Source organism: Tiliqua scincoides, chromosome 8, assembly GCF_035046505.1.
Source record: "Tiliqua scincoides isolate rTilSci1 chromosome 8, rTilSci1.hap2, whole genome shotgun sequence".
Lineage (NCBI taxonomy): Eukaryota > Metazoa > Chordata > Lepidosauria > Squamata > Scincidae > Tiliqua > Tiliqua scincoides.
Window position 1 is genome coordinate 28,554,138 of NC_089828.1, and position 21,013 is coordinate 28,575,150.

Consider the following 21,013-nt stretch of genomic DNA (forward strand, 5'->3'; position numbering starts at 1 on the left):
CCCTGCCTGATGATGTCACTTCTGGCCATGACATCACATTCAGGTTGATGACATCACTGCTGGTGGTTCCTGACAGATTCTCATTCTAAAAAGTGGGTTGCAGTGCTAAAAGTTTGAGAACCACTGAGCCCTATTCACTTTATCCACCCCTGCTTGATTATGTCACCTCTGGCCATGACATCACTTCCAGGTTAATGACATCATCTTGAAGGTCTCCAGCCACCTGGTCACCCAGCACTCCTCTCCACTAGCCACGCCCCTTACTCATCCCCTGGCGCCCCGCCCTAGGAGAAAAAAAGTAAGCAGGCACCAGCTGTCTCCGCCTTCCATGGCCAATGGCATAGCAGTGGGCGGGCACTCGATGAGCCCGCCAGCCAATCAGGCGAGAGGAGTGACCATGCGTGAGCTTTGAGGGAGGATCTGTTGGGTTGTTGTAGCCTGGAGAAACTGAGAGGGTTTGTTGACATGATGGGAGGGGGAGGAAAAGGCGGCCACCGTCCTATCCGGAGAGACGTCTCTTCCTGACCCCCCCCCCCCGAGGCTAGCGACGATCCGCGAGCTCCATTGGCTGGAGGCGAGTCGTCGCGCGGGGAGGGGGTGTGGCCGAACATAGACACAGATCGTGTCGGCGCGGCCGCCGCTCGAGCCTGTCAGTGAGCAGGAGGAAGAGCGACGATCTGGCTGCGGCGCCCCTTCCTCCCACTGCCGGGAAGAGCCATGGCCGCCGCCTGCTCATCCTCGGTGGTGCTGGGGCTGCCGGAAGGAGATGGAGAGGTGAGCCCGGGCCGGACCGGCCTCGTCTGCTTCCTTCCCCCTCCGGTCGGGTGGCTCCTGAGGGGGCGTGAGCGGGGCCGCATTCCTCTGCCCTCCCCTCAGTCGGGCGTGCTGCGGTGGCCGCCGGGCGGCGGGCTGAGGCTGGGGATCCTCGCTTCTGCTGCGCTGCCTGGGCTCCAGGCTGTCTCCGACGCGCCCTGGAGGGGGGAGAGAGGCCGCCTCGGGAAGCCCGGAGGCCCGCTCCAGAGAGCAGTGAGGAGTCGGCGGGGAGCCGTGGGCAGAGGCAGAGGGCGGCTCTCGGCCTTCTGGGGACCTGAGGTCTGAGGGGAGCCCGAGGTCTCTGCCCCCTGGCGAGTGCCTGGGCTCTGGCCCGCCCTCCTCTTGTCTGCCCCGAGCCCGCACGGCCGGCTTCAGGAGCATCTTTGGGATGCTGTCAGAGGATGTGTGTGGAAGCGTTTGAGGCTGCCGTGCTGTTCACACTGACCTGGGAGTAAGCCCCTTTGACTACAGTGGGCTTGCTTCTGAGTAGACGTGCATAGGACTGGGCTCTCAGGCTGCAATCTTGTCCACACTTACCTGGGAGTAAACCCCGTTGACTATAATGGAACTTACTTGTGAGAAGATATGCATAGGATTGGGCTCTGATGCAGGGTTTCTCCACCTATTCGAAGTATCACTGGAAGTGACTGGTGATTACATCATTGCCAGTTACTTCTGGGTTGGGAGGTCAGATATGTGATGTGACAAACACCAGTAAGAGGCTCCGGGTGGATGGGAGGACTATTTCGAGCATGGAAAAGCATGCTTTGGAGCCTCCTTCTGCTGTTTGTTGTGTCACGTTCCTGGTCTTGCTGCAGGTGTGCAGGTCCCTGCAAGTACCACCAGACACCACCTCAAGTACCACTTGTGGTACCCTCACCACTGCTGAGAAACACTAATTTAAGAGAAACTCTTGCAGTTTTCATTCTGGGCAGAGGCTGCAGTGGCTCAGTGACCAGAGAACTGCTTTGTACATGTCCAGAGGTATGTGCATCTGTGCTTGAGGCATGGAAAAGGCTGGTGTCTGTGGGATGGGGCAGTGGGAATGGGATGCCATGATGACCAAGAGTGCTGGCAATGGACTTTTTGGTGGTCACCACTGTGTAAGAAGCAGTATGAGATTGCTGTTGAAAGTAGCAATGGCGCATTCTCCTTGGAAAGCATATAACTCCAATGCACATTGTGCTGTGAGTTCTGAAGACAGAACTCCCCATCCTTTTGGATTTCCCTTGCCTGGTCTGAAAACGACACACCCATGTCCCTGCCGTTTTCTCCTCACTTTTTCTAGGACTGTGGTCTCCAACCTGTTTCGTGCCATGACCCCAATAAATAAAGTATGGAAACCCACTGTCAATCCCTTCCCCTGCTCTCAGGACCCTATCTGCCCATCCCCACTCCCATAACACCCTCCCAACATTATTCACTGTAACTAAATATTCTTATTAGAGAGAGCAGAAAAAGTTACCATGGAGTCTGGCACTAGTGAAAGCTATTTTAGCACAACTGCTAAGATTCTGTGCAGGACTGGGAAACAAATCTCCTGGTACCTGAAGTGGTACACAAGATGCCTCCCCCTTTACCTGGTGGTGCTCTGGTCCTGTGGTCTTCAACATATTTCATTCCTGTAAGTTGCCATGACCCCACAATTGAGGCTTCATGACACCATCGGGGTGCTGACCCCTGGATTGAAGAACACTATTCTAGGAAATAAAGCAAGAGAAGTGTAATTGTCACACAGCCATCTGGGATCAATTGGGAATACAAGGAAGTGAATATGTGAAACCAACCTCTGGTGTGTGTGTGTGTGTGTGTGTGTGTGTGTGTGTGTGTGTGTCTCTCAGTAGTGTTCTCTAATTAGCAAGTGGCTCTCCAAAGTCACAGGCAGAGAAAGGCATTTTCTAGCCCTGGTACAGGAAGTGCCCAAGACAAATGAACTACCTTGAAAATGAATCTTTGGTTCATCTGTGGTTTCTGTAATGTAGTGCTTGTAATGTTCACTTCGCATGTAAAAGGCTTATGGATTGAAACCAGATATGGAGTTGATCCACAACTCAGTGGTGGGGTCATTGCATGAGAGCCATGGGCTCCAAGTTCATTCTTGGGTATCTCCATATCTCCATTAGAGAGGATCTTGGGTGTTGGACTTCAGATCATGGACAGCTGCTTCTGGTCAGAGTAGGTAGTACTGTGCCAAAGGAACCAGTATTCTGACCATTTATATCAGGGGTCTCCAAACTCTGGCCCAGGGACCAGATGCAGCACACAGCAAGCCTCTATCCAGCCTGTGACAAGGCTCTGGTACCCTTCAAGCCTCTGGCCCACTTGACTGAATGTGAGTGGAGCTGTACTCCGGTCACGTCTGGAGGGTGTTCTGAGGCATGGCCTCCCCACCCCTCAGAATGCCTTCTAAAGCCTTAAAAGCATCACTTCCTGGTTTTCCGAAAAAAAACCCTGAAGTGACACTTTTGGGCCCTTTAGCTTTAGGTTTTCTGAGGGTTGGTTCTATGGCCCTCAGAATATGCTCTGGGCGTTTCCTGTGATGTTCTGGTTCTGAGTTATTTACTCCTGTACCTATAAGTAAGCTGCTTGTGGGCTGCGGGAGTGGGAGTTCATTTGAATATGTGCTTTATTTATGTGGTATGTGTTGGTGCTTGGAGAAATCCTGGAACTTAGAGCCCATGCATTTATTTATTTATTTATCTAACAACAACAACAGTATTTATATACCGCTTTTCAACAAAAAGTTCACAAAGCGGTTTACAGAGAAAATCAAATATCTAATGGCTCCCTGTCCCAAAAGGGCTCACAATCTAAAAAGATGCAAAAGAATACCAGCAGACAGCCACTAGAAAAGACACTGCTGGGGTGAGGTGGGCCAGTTACTCTCCCCCTGCTAAATAAAAGAGGAGCACCCACTTGAAAAAGTGCCTCTTAACCAATTAATCTAAGTTCCATCTCTAATGTATTTAAATTTTATATTTAAAATTTATTTTTACGGCCCTTGACACTGTGCCAGATATTTCATGTGGCTGTCTGGCTGAAAAGTTTGGGGACCCCTGGTTTATATAATTGCTACTGAAGACCAATTTGATCAGTATGCATTTAAAAGCTACCGGTGTATAGCATCTATCTCAAATTTTAACTACCTTGCTTGTTGTCATGGTGATGACCATTTAGTCTCTACCACCTGGTGGACCAGACTCTTCATTTAAACTTCTCCATTTAGGCTTTACTGCCTGGAAGACCAGATTTGCATGGAATTGTCCAGTTAATGAAACAGTCTTGTGGAATACATGATTGCTTCTGCATCTCTGAAATAGAATAAGGGTGTTAAGTACAACTTGTGGTTTCAACTTGTGTACGTAGGGAAAGGGTCGGTGCTAAAACTAGACCCCAATGTTCTTGTTTGCTTATTGAGAATAAAACCTTAAGATTTCAATCTAAACCTTATGATATCCTTCAGTGAAAAATCTGTAATACTCAAGTCCTTGTGACAAATTTCCCCTTGCTGTACTTAACATATACTTACAGGATATGATTTGTTTTGTGTGCAGGATATAACACACAAAACCTAGTCTTGCACGTTCTTATACAATAGGTGGAAGGGACTGTAGCTCAGTGGTAGTTTGCATTCAGAAAGCCTGATGTTTGGTTCCTGGCATATCTACATATGGACTGGGAAAAACATCTGTCTGAAACCTGTTAGTATAGACAAGGGGTGTCCAAACTTTTTGGCAGGAGGGCCACATCACCTCTCTCACATTGTGTCGGGGGCCAGGAAAAAAAAGAAATTTACATTTCAAATTGGAATAACTTTACATAAATTTACATAAATGAATATTTTAGAGATGGAACTTATATGAATGAATGAAGATCTTGCAGTAGTTCAAGGCCATAAAAGGCCTTGCACAAAGCAAGGCCAGCCTTTCCATCGCTGCCACTGCTGCATCACAGACATGAAACAGCAAGCAGTGGAGGAAGCCCTCATCCCACAGCTCATGCGAGAGGTTGAACAGTCACTCTCAAGCTGAGAGCAATTCTATCGGGCCAGCATGGGCTCCAGCAAGGGCCAGAGGGTCTCTGGAGGGGTCTCCAGCAAAGGTCTCCAGAGGGCCCAAGGTTCATTGAAGACTGGGGGCTCCCCGAGGGCCGCAAGTGGCCCCCGGGCCGGGGTTTGGGCACCTCTGGTATAAATAATATTGACCAATGGGCCGATTTGGTACAAGGCAGCTTATGATGTTTCTCAAGGTGGTGGCACAATGTCTCATCAGAACTCTGAGCAATGCCATTCTACTTTGCCTGAAGATCCTAGGATTTCCAATGTTCGGGCATTAGCCATAAATGTCTGAGGCTGCAATCGTATCCACACTTACCTGGGAGTAGTCCTCATTGTCTATAATGGAACTTCTGAGTAGACATGCATAGGATTGGGCTGTAATTAAGTTACCCTCTTCTACTCCTGCCTCCCTTCCCTGTTCTGATTGGCATAACTAATCATTCTGCAAGTGCCATTGTGTTGAAATTGTGACTGTGTTTAACACTGGCTGCCTCCAGTTCTATATTTGTGTCTTTGAACAAGTGCTTGGGCTACATTTATTTAATGGTCATCTCCCAAAGTGCAATGTGTCATTCTGATTTCAGGTGTGAAATCCAAGGTTGCTTTATACAACTATTTTTGTACATGGATTGTGTATCTGTATATGGGGAAAAAACAGATATAATCATGATTGTGTACTTGTCTATTTTTATCATGGCAAAACAGGCACTTGTATGTTTGTCATACCTGATGGTGTACATACTTTCTCCTGTGTCTCTATTCAGGATAATGTCTGTAGCCTTCCTTCCTGTTGGTTTGCTGTCTTAGTAGGCATTGTGGAAAAAATTTAAGATTAATGTACTACCTCTGTAAAGCCAGTTTCTGTGAAAAGATTTAATCTATTTGATTTTGTGCCTTTCATTTGTTCTGCTGAATCAAATTAAAATGTAGGCAACATGTTCCTGGGTGTAGAACTTTGAAGCTGATAATAGTGAGTTCACTGCAGAGCAGAAATGAGTTGGGAATGCTGCTGATAGGCAAAAGCTTGATATATCTATTTCCTAGTGTTTGATCAGTATGCAGTCAGCGAAACTATCAGTAGGACTTTGGCTTTGATATGTGCGCTCTCAAAGTTCATCTTTACAACTTTCTTGTTCTAGAATAAATCAAGGTGGCTACTGCATGTTCTGGCTGACAGGAATGATTGAAAAAGACTCTTATCATGGCTGTCGCTTATTTAGCTTGTCTTTCTGTCTACCCTCATTGCTAATATTGAAGGAAGGAAGATCATGCCTGGTAGTTAATCCTTTATTGTCAGAACCAAGTCACACAGGCAACTTCCTCCTTTATGATAAAGATTATTCACAGTCAAATGTGTAAAGCAAGTACTTTGATACTAGTAAACTTGGAGAGGTGGGATTTTCCTGGAAAATCTTAGTGTTTGAGGCTGTAGTTCTGTCGTAGACCATGTGCCTTGCATTCAAACAGTCCCAAGGTCAGCCCCTGTCATCTTCAGGTAGGACAGAGAGAAATATATATATCTTTGTCTGAAAGAGCAACTGGAGAGTCAGTGCCAGTCAATGTCAACAATATTTGAGGTAGTTGGTCCAGTGGCATCTGACTTGGTATAAAGCAGCTTCCTGTGGAGCCAAAAAGTAAAATTGTTCTTGTACAGTGAGATTTGAGTGTTCTTTCTCCATGATGAAATCACACAAAAGAAAGTTCTTAAGAAGATTCTTTAGGACCATTTATAAAGTCCTGCCTGACAGGCTTGATCCTGCATGTTTGCTTGATAACTTTGAATCTTAATGTGTTGAAAGAAATAGCTTGTGTATAATTATGCACCCTTTGCGTCAGTGCATTTTTCATCTGGATTCTTGGTGTTTTTCTTGATGGAAGATGGTAGTTACATAATCTAATTTCTTATAGCTATTGGGCATTTCAAGTAAGCTTATCTGCGTACAAGTTCACACTGAGGCATGCCTATGGAAGCTAAGTCAACCTTAGTAAATTATGCTAATAGTTTCTAGAGTTGCTACAGTTGTCTCTCAAAGCTACTTTGGGTTTGAGGGAGAGTGCTTGTAATTTAAAAACTTTGCACAAAACATCCTAGATTTCATTTGTAAAATTCGGAAAGCATTTAGTTAAAATTTCAGAAGACTCTGCTTAGCATCCTTTGAATAGTCTGACTTCAGCCAGCTGGGGTTATATAGCTGAGCAAATAATTTTTTCTCTTGCAAGAAAAACCAAGCAACCTGCAGGTCAGTTTCATTCCGTATATGGAGATGTCTTGGAGCAGAGTGGGATTTAAAGAACTTTCTTTCCTGGGAGTGGGGGGGAGGGGAGAGCAACCAAGTGCCATGGGAGGAAGCCTGTGAAACAATAAGTTGGATCTATAATAGGTTTTTTTGTTCTTGATATGTCTTGTCTTTTGCTCAGGAATGAGAAATGCCACTTTTCTAGCAAGCTGTAACTTGGGTAGAGTTAGGCTATCATCTTGGAATGCATGTTTCCTTTTGGGGGTGGGGAAGACTTCTTCCAGTGTCCCACTTATTTGCCTGTACTGTCTACTCTTGATAAAGTGAAGAGAGCTTTTCCCAGTTTGAGTGTGCACTGTCTAAACTTTTGTGGCAGATGCCAGATGTCAAAGTAACCGTGTCTGTACCTGGAATCTTGAATTATTGTATCCGAATCATACATATGTATTTCAGGAAGTGTAAGTACTCACTGGGAGGCATTTAAGAATATTCTCCACTGCTGTCTGCCTGCTTTGTTTGTCTTCTTAGCAAGCACTCTCTGAGTCGAAAATTCTTGCAAGGGTTTTATGCATTAAAATTTCTTCTTTCCAGTCACTCTGAAAGAAGTGAGTGTATAACTAGGGTGATGTTACTTTTTAATTATTTGAGTACTAGGACATGGTACATGTGTGAGAGATCAATATTTTTTTGGTGTGGTGTAATCTCCTCTAATAGTAAATTCCGTTGTTAGACCCACCACTATTCTAGTAGTATACATTTGGGAGACTCTCTTGGAACAGAACAGAATTTATAATCTGAAAGAGACAAATACAGTCATGTGAGTTTCCAGAGCTTTGAGAAATCTATGGTGTATTAAGAGCTCTTAAGCCAGAGTTACCTTTTTCAAAATAAAGAAGATAGAGACAAGGGATGAGAATTGACTTGCTTAGATCGATTAAGTATCCTAGAAGAGGAGAATTGGGGGGAGGGATGTGAGATTTTTAAAAAAGTCTCCACCCTGCACTGTACAGGAATGTTTGAAAAGGAAGGAAAGGACAGTCACATTTTCCTTTTCCCAGTCTCCAGATCTACATTTCCCTGTAAACAGCCTTCTATAGCAAAAAATTCTCTATCTCAAATCTGACACTGCAGCATAACATAGCAGAGGAACATTTCCAAGGAATGATGGGAAAAGGTGGTTGTACCTCCTCTCCTAAACCTGTTACAAGTTGTCTTAGTCCACACTGGCTGAAACCCTGACTGAGATGTTCAAGGCCTGGGGTACAGTGACACTAGAGGGAGCACTTCTCTAGAGATTGGAAGATTCATTACATTGCTGCAAATATGACTATAGGTATAGAGTGGTATACTCATCAGAGAATTTCAGGAACCTCATGATCACTTAGTTCTGAGCATTAGAGAACACCTTATTCTGTAAAGAAATCAGCTGATTTTATTGAATTTATATCCTGTTGCTTTATAAGTGGCTATGGTTATTTGACTGTAGAATAAACCCTGAGCTCAAGCTTGTCTTCCCATCAGATCCTTTCTTATTTTTTCTGCTCTCATGCTAGAAAATTGAAGCATCTTTATATTGAGACAACTGTCAGAAATCTTACTTATTCTTCTCTCCTTTCAAAATTATTATTCCCATAATGAATGCTGAGTAGACCTTCCAAGTGTCATGGGCACAAATTGATTGGTACCTTAGGATCTCATTGTCAAGCAAGTCAAGTTTTGCACAATCCTTCTGTTTCATGAAGCTTCTTATCTATATCATGACCCAGTAGTCTGAGAACTGCTGCCCTTTTGTCTTTAAGGGGCAGGGGGAAAGCAGTAATGTGATCCCCAGGAGTGTGCCACTTCCACTGTGGGGGAAGGAGGTGTGTTTTTCATGTTACCTTCTTGCTGCCAGGGTTGGGAGGGTGCGGGGAGCCCTGCAGAGTCCTCTACAGCGTTCCCCACAACTTGCAGAATGTTAAAAAAACTATTGTAGCCCTGTGGAGGACTCTGCAGGGCTCTCTGCATCCCCTTACCCCTGCAGCAAGTAACATGAAAAACAGCTCCCCTTCCCCCACAGTGGCCTGATCCTGGAGATTGCGTTGCTGTTTTCCACCCCAGTAAAGATTTACCCTGGTTCTCAAACTCCTGGAGAGTTTGAGAACCAGTGGTGTAGACTTAACACATCTATATCAATTTCTTGAAATGGAATTCATGATTTTCTGTCACAAGCACCAAGTCTGACTTTTCATTGAACAGATTGTCATGTTCACATATATATATCCAAGATTATGCAAATTTTGTTTGGTCTTGGTAGCTAAGCCAAAAATCTGTGTTTGCTGCCTCTTGTGTAGCCAATTTCATGTTTACTCTGCAATAAACCTTACGATGTTCAGTTGGCTTATTTCCTGATAAATGCACAGGATTGTAACTAGAGGGAATCATTCTTGGGGCCAGCTTCATAGAACAAGCCTATACAATTGCATGCCAGGGACACATGACCTTCCAGGAGTACATCCTGGAGGCCCACCCTATTGATAACCAATGGCCTATGGGCCCATGCTTGCTTGCTGGCAATGGCTTTACTTCTGGGGAGCACTGCTGAACTTGACCGCATTGCCTATTGTGGAAGGAAGGGAAGAAGTGCCAATATGAGTACTTCTCTTCCCTGCCTTCCTGAATGGTTAATGTGGCTGGGTCCAACAGTGTTTCTCAGTGGTGAGAACATTGCTGAGAAAGCATGGTCAATCACTGTTAGGTAAACCGCAACCTTGCAGAAGAAATTACCTTGCAGGTTATGGGGAAAGTGTATATGTGCAAAAGGACTGGAAACCAGGTTGTTTCCCTGAATCCAGAAAACCCTGGCATCAACCCTGATCATTCCTACAATTGTTCTGAGCTGCAGAATGGTGCTTCCAGTACTTCTGTGGCAGCAATCCCCAAGTGGTGACTTGGATTGTCCTAAGCATGCCCTTGTCGAGGAAATGTTTGTTAGAGGATGAGGGAAGGGGAAGCAAACTAAAAGTGATACTTGGGATTGTCTTCTGACATTATCTGAACCAGCTACTGTATATGTTTATTTTCAAAACAGATTGTATAAATTGTATTTCATTAAATCAGCAAAACTCAGGTTGCAACTTCATCAGACGTTAACCCAAAGCTAAATTTTTTTCTGTTTCAGGAAAATATGAGGATAGTGAGGTTGAAGGTTATAGCTGGAATTGGTCTTGCCAAGAAGGATCTCCTAGGAACAAGGTAACTGCATTCTTGATGGAAAGATGAGCCGTGCATTGCAGAAAGTCTGTTCGGTATGATAGTAATACCACAATAGTAATATTAATTGGAATCATTTTTCATGCTTATTCCAGTGCCTCTTAACATAAGAAGGGAACATTGCAAGGGAGGGCACCAGGATGAGGTCTCTTGTTATCTGGTGTGCTCCCTGGGGCATTTGGTGGGCCGCTGTGAGATACAGGAAGCTGGACTAGATGGGCCTATGGCCTGATCCAGTGGGGCTGTTCTTATGTTCTTATGTTCTAACCTTCTAATTGTACAGAGTAGTTAAAATAGGACACATTTTTCTGATTTTTTTAGGTACACTGTATTGTGCGTGCAACATTTTCCCAAAACTGTGTTTACCCTTTGAGTCTGAAATGTTATAATGGTTGGTTAGAGGGTACAACCTGAGCAGAATCATGGATTAATAGAGGACAGTGCTGGGTTTGGCCTGAGTTTGAATCTGGCTTCTGCCATCAATCTCATTAGGGAGCCTTAGGTAATTTTTTTAAACCAACTTGCAGGTTGGTTTTAAGAGTAAAATGAGTCCCATATACTCCCTTGAGCGCCTGGAAAAAAGGGTGGGGTGGAAATATGGTGATTTAAACATCTTTCCTGAACTCAGGATTTTGTTCATCATCTCACATTTACTTAAATTTCACTCTGGAAGTACATTCTGCTTATATTAGGCTGGCCACAAATACCAGAGTTTGTAATAACTGTGCACATGTTTATTGGCAATCCTGGCTTGTTTGTCGTCCAGGTCCAGGACCACGGAATGCCCCCTGGTTGAATGTTCCTCCACTGGGGGCCTTCTTCCTTGACATCTTGATCAGACCTTTGCCCTGATCTCCCAGGCAATGTGTTATGAAACTGGCTGCTGTTCTAGTCCAACAACATTCAAATGTCTCAGATCATTGGAGAAGGTCCTTTTTTGAGTGCCTCTGCCCAGGGAGGTGTGTGGGGCAGTGGCAAGAAATAGGGCCTTCTCAGTAGTGGCACCAACATTATGGAACTCCCTCCTTGTTTTACAAACTGCCTGATTTCTGTCCCTGGAAACCGTTCCCTTTTGGCGAGGCCTGAAGACATTTTTTTTACACAAGCTTTCTGAGTTCCTGGCCTTTTAAACATCTTTTAACATATGGCTTTTATGGGCTTGGGGTTTTTATAAGATTGTTGCTGCTCTTTTTACTGTATTAATATTTTATTAGTGTTTCTTCTGATGTTCTTGTGCAGGGTTTTTTTATTTAACTGGTGTTTTTAATGATGGTTTTATGTTGTTGTTTTCCCCCACACTGTTGTACACCGCCTTTGTTCCCTTTGGAGAGAAAGGCAGGTTGAAATACAGTAAACAAGTCAATAAATGTCTTTGAAATGTGGGGAAAAGCAGACAAGAGTAGTGGGCGGTTCATTTCTTTGGAATGATGATGTAAACATTTATGTCCTTAGTGCAGGGAAAGGGTAAACATTTTGGATCCTCAGTGTAGGAGGACTGAAGGCGACTAGAGAGGACTTGATCCTAAAGGATGCCCAGGATCAGTGACATGCAGTCAGGGTAGGCAAGGGAGGCAGAGCATCACCTAACCCAGCAAGAAAAAAAAAACCCCAATATGTTAAAAAAGTACCTTTTCCCTTTCCAAAACTGCTCATCTCTGCTCAGCCCATTTAAAGCAACCCACACACTTGAAAGGAATAAGGAGAACCACCAATCATCCCAGTCACTATGGTGGATTGCTATGGGCAAAATAGGTAGGAACACCTATGCACTTAAACACTGGAGAGGAGGGGCACCAGGAACAGCTGCTTCTATTTGCCCAGTAATAAAAAGACAACACTTGTGTCAGTTTCTGGGGAGGCATTAGGAAGCCTTGCTTCTAGCAGGCTAGGGCTATATTCATAGCTAGCTTCAAGGAAAAAAACACCAAGATGGCTGGCTAACCAATCAAAAAACAGAACATTGCAATATTAAACTCTGGGGAGGCAGCAAGAAGAGTTGTTTCTCTTCTGTTAAAAAAGAAAAATACAATGAAAAAGCATACATACATAAGACCTTTATTGGCATAGATCAGGGCTCTCCAAACCCCGGCCCGGGGGCCAGATGCAGCCTGCAGTGAGCCTCTATCTGGCCCGCAGCCAACCTCTTGTCCCCTGAAAGCCTCTGGCTCACTTGATTGAACATGACCAGAGCTGTGCTCTGATTGCATCTGGAGGACGTTCTGAGGGCCGGAGAGGCTGAGTGAATGAGTCCACTCATTCATTTATTCATTTAAGTTCCTTCTCTTATTTATTTAACTTTCATATTTAAATTTTTTCCTGGCCCTCAGCACTGCACCAGTTGTTTCATGCAGCCCTCTGGCCCAAATGTTTGGAGACCCCTGGCATATATAAAGGAAATACACAACAACAAAAAACAACATCCAGTACAAACAGAAAACAAAATAAAACAACCATAATCATCCAATACCCCCTCCCCCCATTCACCATAATATAGCAGAAGACCCAGAATTCTGACCTGCCAGTACCCCAGAAGCAAAGTTAGCAACCTTGTCGAGAGAATCGGTTTCCTCTATAGAAAGAAGAGATGATAACTTAATTGAATCCTCCCAACCCTGCATTATGTTCAGCAGTGGAGCCAGATAGTTCTTATGTAGGATGTCTTGAAGTGGGCAATAAAAAAATATGTTGTAATGTCTCCACACAGTTCCTGTCACAGGCACATCTTCTTTCTGAGTAGGGAATGCCACTAAACCTACCTGCTAGCAGAGGTGATGGGAAATGCATTACATCTCGCAAGGGAGAATGCTCTGCGAGCCTGCGGGCACTGCAGATGATAAAAGAAAGAAGCCGGCTTCCCAAAACTGACTGGGATTTGCAGATAGAGAGGGGAGCAAATGGTGTTAGCTGCGCAGAATAGCTCTTGATGCTCAATATCAAGCAATCTTTCTTTGATAGTCCTGTAGGCTTCATTTAAACCAGTCATACCCAAGCTTGCTGTGTCTAGTCCTATCGATTTGAGCTTGGTAAGTATATCTGCAACCTCCACAGGCAGTACTGGATCAGCCAGAAGCTGGTACATTTGCCCATACGGGGCAGCATTGAATAAGATCGCAAGCCAAAATTTTACTGATCTCAGCCAAGCCAATGTTTTGAGTTGGATAAAACCCACTTCAAGACACATAGCAGAGTATGGAACACATATTGGGAAACACAAGATCCTCCACAGGAAGGAGGCCTGTATGCTCTCAGTTGAACGATTCAAGGCCTTATGCCAAATATGCCAGATTTAGTCTCAGCCTCTGCTGGGCTCACACTGAGCTCTGTAATAGAAAAAACACAACTTTTGGCTTCACAGAGGAACCGAAAGTAACATTTAAAAGTGACGTTTCTCCATGAAACTGGAAGTTACCCTTTTTCTATTATGGAGCTCAGTCTGAACCTAGCAAAGGCCGGTGACAGACTTTCCCAGCCTCTGCTGATCTCAGATTCCTCTCCAGAGGTGAGGAGGCTGGAGCTCCCCTCCCTTCCTGGGCGACCAGGGCGACCAGGTTCGTTGGGGCGACCAGGACCCAATCCACAGATAAGTGAATCCATGGTTATGGAAGGCCCCCAGTATACATTTCTGGTCACCCCATCTCAAAAAGGATATCAGAGTTGGAAAGGAGTGTAGCAGAGGATGGCTAAAATGATTAAAGGGAGAAGCTAAAGCATTTGGGGTTTTTTAGTTTAGAAGAGACAACTAATTGATTTGGGGGGCAGTGCAAAGCTTATTTTCCCATTTCGTAATACTAGAACCCAGGAGCCTCTCAATGAATCTTGGTGGTCGTGAATCTGTGGCCATTTATACAGTACGTGAAATACAAGTATATTGCAGCTATTAGTTGTGGTGTGGTGATGGCCCCTGGCTTAGATGGCTTCTTGAAGGATTTAGGTAAATTATGGAGGAGAGGCCTTGCAACAGCTATTGTCAGCCATGATGGCTAAATAACAGTAAGCCATGAACTGAAGTTCTGTTCTCAGTCAGTCTTATGTATGCATGAGAGAAGAATGGATATGACGCGTTCACTTGACCTGCCTGCAGGATCAAGAGGAGCTTACATATGATGAGGATCTTAAAGAGAAACACTTGCTGAGACTCTTGAAACAATTGTGTTCTGAATTACCTTCTCAATTAACATCCTTCCTTTTCTTTACCCTTTTGTTAATATTATGCCAGCTGCATAGTGGCAAAGTCTGAGTCAAGTTGCTGAATTGCTCACCTTCCTTGCAACTAAAACTAACTTTCTGTTCAATTGTTTGTGCTTGTTATCTTTTGTGTAGTGATCCCTACGTGAAAGTGACAGTATATGATTCAGCAAATGGAGTCCTTACCAGTGTTCAAACAAAAACTGTTAAAAAGGTTAGGCTTCATGTTCTTTTGTAACAAATTGGTGCAAAATTAAGTTAACTTGAAGTTGTTGCTTCACTCCGAAGGTATGTGCTGCTATTTTGATCTTCTGTCTGGTTGGAAGTTGAAGGGTGAAGAAGGAATACCTTTATAAAGATCTAGCTAAAGATGGATACTTAATCCTATACACTTTTCCAAAGTTCCAACACCTGTTATAGTTTGAGCCTTGCTACTGTTGATCAGCTTTCCTGGGTAGTGGCCATGAAGGTTGACAGACTTCAGTGCAAAGTTCTGATTACCTCAAGATGTCCTGTGATATCGAAGGGGAATATGAAATTTATCTGATCTTATCCTTCATAGATATTGAAGTACTTAATTTAAAAAGTGTTAGTTTATCTGCCAGTTCTATCAAAATGAATCTGATTCATACTGGTGAAGACCAGAAGTTTAAAGGAAATATGCAGCTGTTTGTTGGTACAGCAGTAACCAGGATGCTGTATAGCTGTGCAGCTTTTCCTGAATTCAGGCTTTCAGTCTAGTGCAGCTCCCTGGTTTTGGTAGCAGGGTTGACTAAGACCTCTGCCAGTGACTCTGGAAAATAGCTGTCAGTGTTGGTAGGCAGTACAAGGCTAAAAGGGCTAGTCTTCTGATTTGTCAAAATAAGTTCCATGTATCCTGCAGTAATTTGCTTTTTCTTGAATTGTAGACATTGAATCCAAAGTGGAATGAAGAGTTTCTATTTAGAGTAAGTTACTTTATTGTATGTTGGTATCTCTGATTAGACTTGTAATCCAGGATGCTTCTGTTGCAGTCAAGCCTTTTAAAAGCATTGTATTTGTAATTTGTATTTGTAAAAGCAAGGTGGTATTACATTATGCGTACTTTGAAGTACTTTGTACTTTGAATTAATACTTGTTTTCAAAGAAACTGATTAACCTGTGGTTGTCCATTGTTTCTTTTAGGTGAATCCTCAGAAACATAGGTTTCTCTTTGAAGTATTTGATGAAAACCGTTTGGTAGGTCTAACTTTTTTGTTGCTGCTATAAATCATAGTGTAGTACATTTGACCTGACCTGAAATGGATTTTGCATCTGTTGCTAATATGGCACTTGCCTCATGCAAGCCAATCCTTTTGCTCATGTGATAATTCCCAAATCTGGAACATCCTAACTTTTTCTACTTGTTGACTTGGTACTTTTTCAGATTCCTGTTGTAGCCTAGCAGCCAGGTTTGAAGAGTGCTTTAATGGAGAAATTGCTGTTATAATCATAGGAATTGCTGTGCCCTTGATATGTGAGGCTTGTCCAGGCAAGGTTGGGGCTCCTTGTGTGAAGTTTCTCTTATAAAATTAGTTGTTCAATAACAAATATTTTGGGCAGTTGGGGCATCTTGAGGAAAAAAGCAGAGGTGGCTAAGGACACCTAGCTAAAAGATAACTGGCACTAACCACTAGAGATTTTTTCCTAATCAACAAGTCGGTATGCCATGTTTTCCATTGTAAGACTCAGATAAACATTAAATGAACTCTAGAGTATGATTTAAAACAAAAAAGACCTTGTTTCCTTCCTCTTAGAGGATGTAAAATGCTGGCTTTAATGCAAACTAAATGAAAATGTAGTAAAGGTTAAATAAATACTAAGCAAAAAATATTCAGTCATGTGATCTGCAGAAGAATAAATGGCACAGTGTTTGCTGCTGCCTGTGGTTTAATTTCACGTTACTGTGGTGGGATTTAGAAATGCACAATGTGTAACTTATGGGTCTTGAAAGGTGTTTGTAAGCTGAGGGTACTTGGAGGAACAGTACCCCTGTTGAATACTTGTGCAAGCATACTCTCGGCTACAAATACTTTTCAAGTGTAGGTATTGAACAGTGATGCAGTTTCTCCAAAGTGCCTCTAGACACCAGGAAAGAACTTGTTTTGCTTCTTGGAGTGAATTACTCAAGTTATGATCTTGAAATGTTACCATTTCAAAGCATTTGAAAAGACTCCAGACTGATCTGATACTTTACTTTGAGTTAATACATTAAAATAGAGTTGTTTTTGACATGGATTTGTACTGAAATGTCTTCATGGGCAACTTGAAGAATGGTCTGGTTCCAGTTCCCATGAGTCCTACTTTGCCTCATGCAGACTTAAATTGTCATGCAGAACAATTTAAAAGAATATCTACATGGGTGGGCAGTACTGTAGAGAAGGTGTGCCTTCTATAGGATAGATCAGTGTTTCTCAGCCAGTGGTACGGGTGCCACCAGTGGCACTTGAGGTGGTGTCTGGTGGTATTCGCTGGATCCCTGGAAACCTGTTTTGTCAGGAACATGACAAACATTGGTATGATGCTTGGCTCAGTGGGCAGAGCTCCAAAGCATGTTTTTCTATACTTGAAAAAGTCCTTCCATCCACCTTGAGCCTCTTACAGGTGTTTGTTGCACTGCATCTGGCCTCCAAACCTGGAAGTAACTGGTAATGTCATTGCCAGTTACATCTGGTGGTACTTTAAATAGGTGTACCATGTGAAGTGGTACAATAGACTACAAATGCTGAGAAACACTGGGATAGATTTAAACTGTAAAGGTATGTTTGGAACACAGTCAAAGCACAATGTGTTGCTCTTGTCAGATTGGTACTAACTGGGGGACACACCTTTCTCCTGCTTTTAATCTGTTCAAATCCTCTTCACCATGATGTCCCCCACTTCTGAAAAATGAAAGGGCTGGATTTTCTTAGTATTTTCCTTTTTAAAATGTATGCAGAAACTGTTTTTTAAATTATGAAATCCTGAAAGAATACACTATGTAGATCAATGTACAACACAAGCAGTAACTGGTTTTTTAACTGTTTTCAGACAGAAGCTACTTGCTATTTTATTTATGTAGCACATTCTCTTATCAGATTACTATTATGATTTAAGCTTATGAAACTGAATCACAGTTTTGTTAATTATGTGGAACTTCATTTCTACAAACTTCTGTAATTCTAAACTGCTGGGTAAAAAAAAAAATGGTGGCTATACACTGCTAAAGAAAGCACAGACCTAGATTCAGCCAGGGCAGTTGTAAGGAATCTGTAGGAAGGGCTCCTGTTGAGTTAATTCACCATGGAATAACCCTCTGCAAGTTAGAATAGAATTCCAACAAGGCTGGCACTGTTAGCATGCTGCAGCTGAGTTGAGCTTTAAAGGTCGATGGAATCAAGTGCTTTGTAAGCGAATGTGCTCTTTGCCACAAGCAGCCCAGGACAGACTTGAAATGGTGGTGTGGGAATGACTTGCTAATTTCAGGAAGCTTTTTGGGCCACTCAGCAGCTATTTGCATTTTCTGTTGGCTTCCTCTGTTATAGTGGAGTTGGATAGACAATCTGGGCAGCTGTTTTTCTACTTTAGAAGCAAACGCTTTCTGCCTTGTATGTGGAAATGAGAACAAATGGCAAGGCAGTTGAGACTGCATTTTGCAGCCTGCCGCAGCCACACTGATCCGTTTTTGGAGTTGCTTGGTGATGGTATGAGTAGAGAGAATATTCATATGTACGTCAAAAGGTCTGCATCAGACTCTGCATCTAGTGTGATACAAATGAAACGGAATCCCAAGCAGACTGTCTCCAGTTCTGTAATGCAGGAAACAAATCAACAGTCAGTTTCATCCCAAAAACTCAAGAGGAGCGCTTTGCTGAAGATCTCTCTGCAGTCTTCAAGAGGTAGTGGATATCCCCAACCTGTAGCTTCAGATGATCGAGCTTTCTTGGTCTGTAGGAGGAAGAGGGGAGACTACAGTAACAGGAGTATGAGCAGTGATCAATCTAACCAGCTAACAAGCAGCACCAGTCTGACTGATATTGCAGCATTCGGCAGAATCCCTGGCAATGTCTCAAGCAAAGATAAAGGAGCCTACAGTAGTGCTGGGAGTGATTATGGATCATGTACAAATACCACAAGTGATGGTGGATCATGCAGTAGCAGTGTAATCAGTGACAGCAGTAGCTACCCTTTTTCTGCTGATGATGGTGGTCCTTTTCCTGGTAATGTGGTCAGCGGTAACCCTCCAACTAGAGGTACTAACAGATCTAACCCTGACGGAAGCAGTACTACTCAGGGTTTGCTGAGCAGAAATATATTTGACCAAGACTACTCAGAACAAGTAGTGAAGGCAGCAAAGCTACCAGTAATGAGAGAAACAAAAATTCCACTACGACGTTGTTCATCTCTGGTTATTTTCCCGCGGAGTCCTTCGAATACCCCGCCAATGTCTCCAACATCTCCTCTGCCAAACAGGCGACCCTTTCAGATGTCTCATTGTGAGCAGGGGCAAAATGAAGACCGTGTAGTATCCAGAGGTTCCCTTTCTACCGTTGTCAATGGATTTAGACTTTCTAAAACTGCTTGTCCTTCCAGTGAGAACAGAGATGTTAGACAGCTGTATTTGAATAGGTCATTGTTGGAGAGAGCTAGGGTTGCAGATGACTCTGAACATATGACATGTGAGGAAACGCCTAATGGAGGTTCTTGTATTTCATTTCATTTCTCTCATGGAATGCCTGCATCAAAGGATGAAATTGTGTCAGGTTCCAGCATGTCCTGTGTTGCAACCCACCCTAATCTAAGATTCATACGTAGTGCTACTTGTTTGCCCTCAAATCTGGAGGATCCTGCTAGCCTAAACACTAAAAAGAGACCAGCTGCACAGAGGAGCAAGGCCCATCCTGGTCTACACAGGAGTCTTTCATTGGGATCATCTCAATCTTCTTTATCTAGTCTTAAGTACAGTTCTAAGGCAGGAACATCACATTTACATATCCAGTTTGCATCCGAGAAAGAAGGGAAGCGTAGTGGAGTTCAGGCAGGTAACACTCCAGTTGGACGAGAGCCCCCTAGCCAAACCTTGAGGAAGCCTCTAGAGGTGAGTGTTTTGGGAACAAGTGGCTTCTTAAGGCTGTTGTTTCTACTCACTGAAACAGGATAAATGAATTAGACTTTTGTGGATCTGTTTATAGGACTGTAAGGATTATATCAAGGTAGTACATGTGAAGCATTTTGCACAAGTAAAAGAGTGCAACACAAATGCTGAGTATTACTGTTTGGCAGAATAGTTACTTCTGAGAAGCACATTTCAAAGCACTTTGCAATAATTTGTTGTATATTTGTAGACTTGGTGATTTCCTCATTTTTGCTGTCTTCAATAGAGAATTTCAGTGAGTGGTAAGCTAATTCCATGCCCACTTAGTTACTGCTGATGTTTCTTCAGAGTACATAAACTGCAATTTTTTAACTTAATAGTCAAAATTAGTCAAAAATTAAATTTAAAAAAAATTCAGGCAATACTAATTGTGCAATGACTGTGTAAGATGTCTGTCTTACTTTGTAGGATTTCTGGATATTAACTAATAGTCCAAAGAACTAGATTGAACTTATTGTACTAGCCAGAACTTGTACAACTCGCAATATTAGTTATCAAAAAATTAAGGTGAATTGTTGGGCAGGCTTTCTGCTCTAACACCTGTAAGCTAGTGACATGAAAACTTTAAAGTGCAATGCCAGTATTTGTAGCCAGACAGGATTTCTGAAATGAGAATGTCGTATGAAAAGGACCTGTGCTTTTTGCAGGATGTTCACACTAATTGCTTTGATCAGTGTCTCCAATGCATATTTCTAATTTGATGTGGAAATTCTTTTGGATCACATGCTAGGGTGGTTTCTTTTCTTTGGCTTGCATGTAGGTCTAGTGGACTAGGGCAAGCAAAAAATAAACCTAAAACAATATTGGTTATCTGTAGCTTTATTAGGTCACAATTTAAGGCCTGGTCCATTAAATATGAACTTAATTTTGGAAAAATAATCTTTCCTAATGATTTCATTAAATATCCATGCCGTCTCTGATTGTGGTTCTGTATTGTGATGTATTTTTAAATTGTCCTGAAAATACTTCCTTGACTCCAGTTCGTCTGGCCTAGTATAATGATATGCTCTCAGTTCAAATTTAACAAGCTAATATTGGAGTCACATTTAGTAATGTCAGCTATCTGTGCAGAGCTGTCATGAAATTAAATCGGTGCTTTGCTTTCCTGGTGCTGGTGCCTGCAGAAGCAAAAGTTTTGCAGTGTATTCTTCTGTGTCTCGCTAGTTTTCAGCTGCTGAAGTTAAGTTGCTTGTTCTACATAGTCTTCAGGGTTTTTTCCTTTGTAAAACTTAAGTGAAGAATAACCTTAATAGCATCTTTTGACTTGGAAAAGTATGTGTGAATAGGCCACGTAGGCTGGAGGTACTTTTTTTATTT

The 21,013-nt window shown here is 43.0% G+C and overlaps 1 protein-coding gene across 3 annotated transcripts in view; it reads left to right on the top strand.

Annotated features, from left to right (window-relative positions):
• Positions 1–638: 638 nt before the first annotated feature.
• NEDD4 (NEDD4 E3 ubiquitin protein ligase) overlaps positions 639–21,013 on the top strand; it is a 50,790-nt gene continuing 30,415 nt past the window's right edge. For 2 of the 3 annotated variants that reach the window (XM_066634966.1, XM_066634967.1), the window contains exons 1-5: positions 639–774; positions 10,268–10,341; positions 14,680–14,758; positions 15,453–15,491; positions 15,709–15,762. In XM_066634966.1, coding sequence (XP_066491063.1) covers positions 718–774; positions 10,268–10,341; positions 14,680–14,758; positions 15,453–15,491; positions 15,709–15,762 — 303 coding nt within the window. In that variant the 5' untranslated portion in view covers positions 639–717. Of the gene's footprint in view, positions 775–10,267; positions 10,342–14,679; positions 14,759–15,452; positions 15,492–15,708; positions 15,763–21,013 lie in introns of those variants that run through there. The other variant, XM_066634968.1, reaches the window with a different exon arrangement.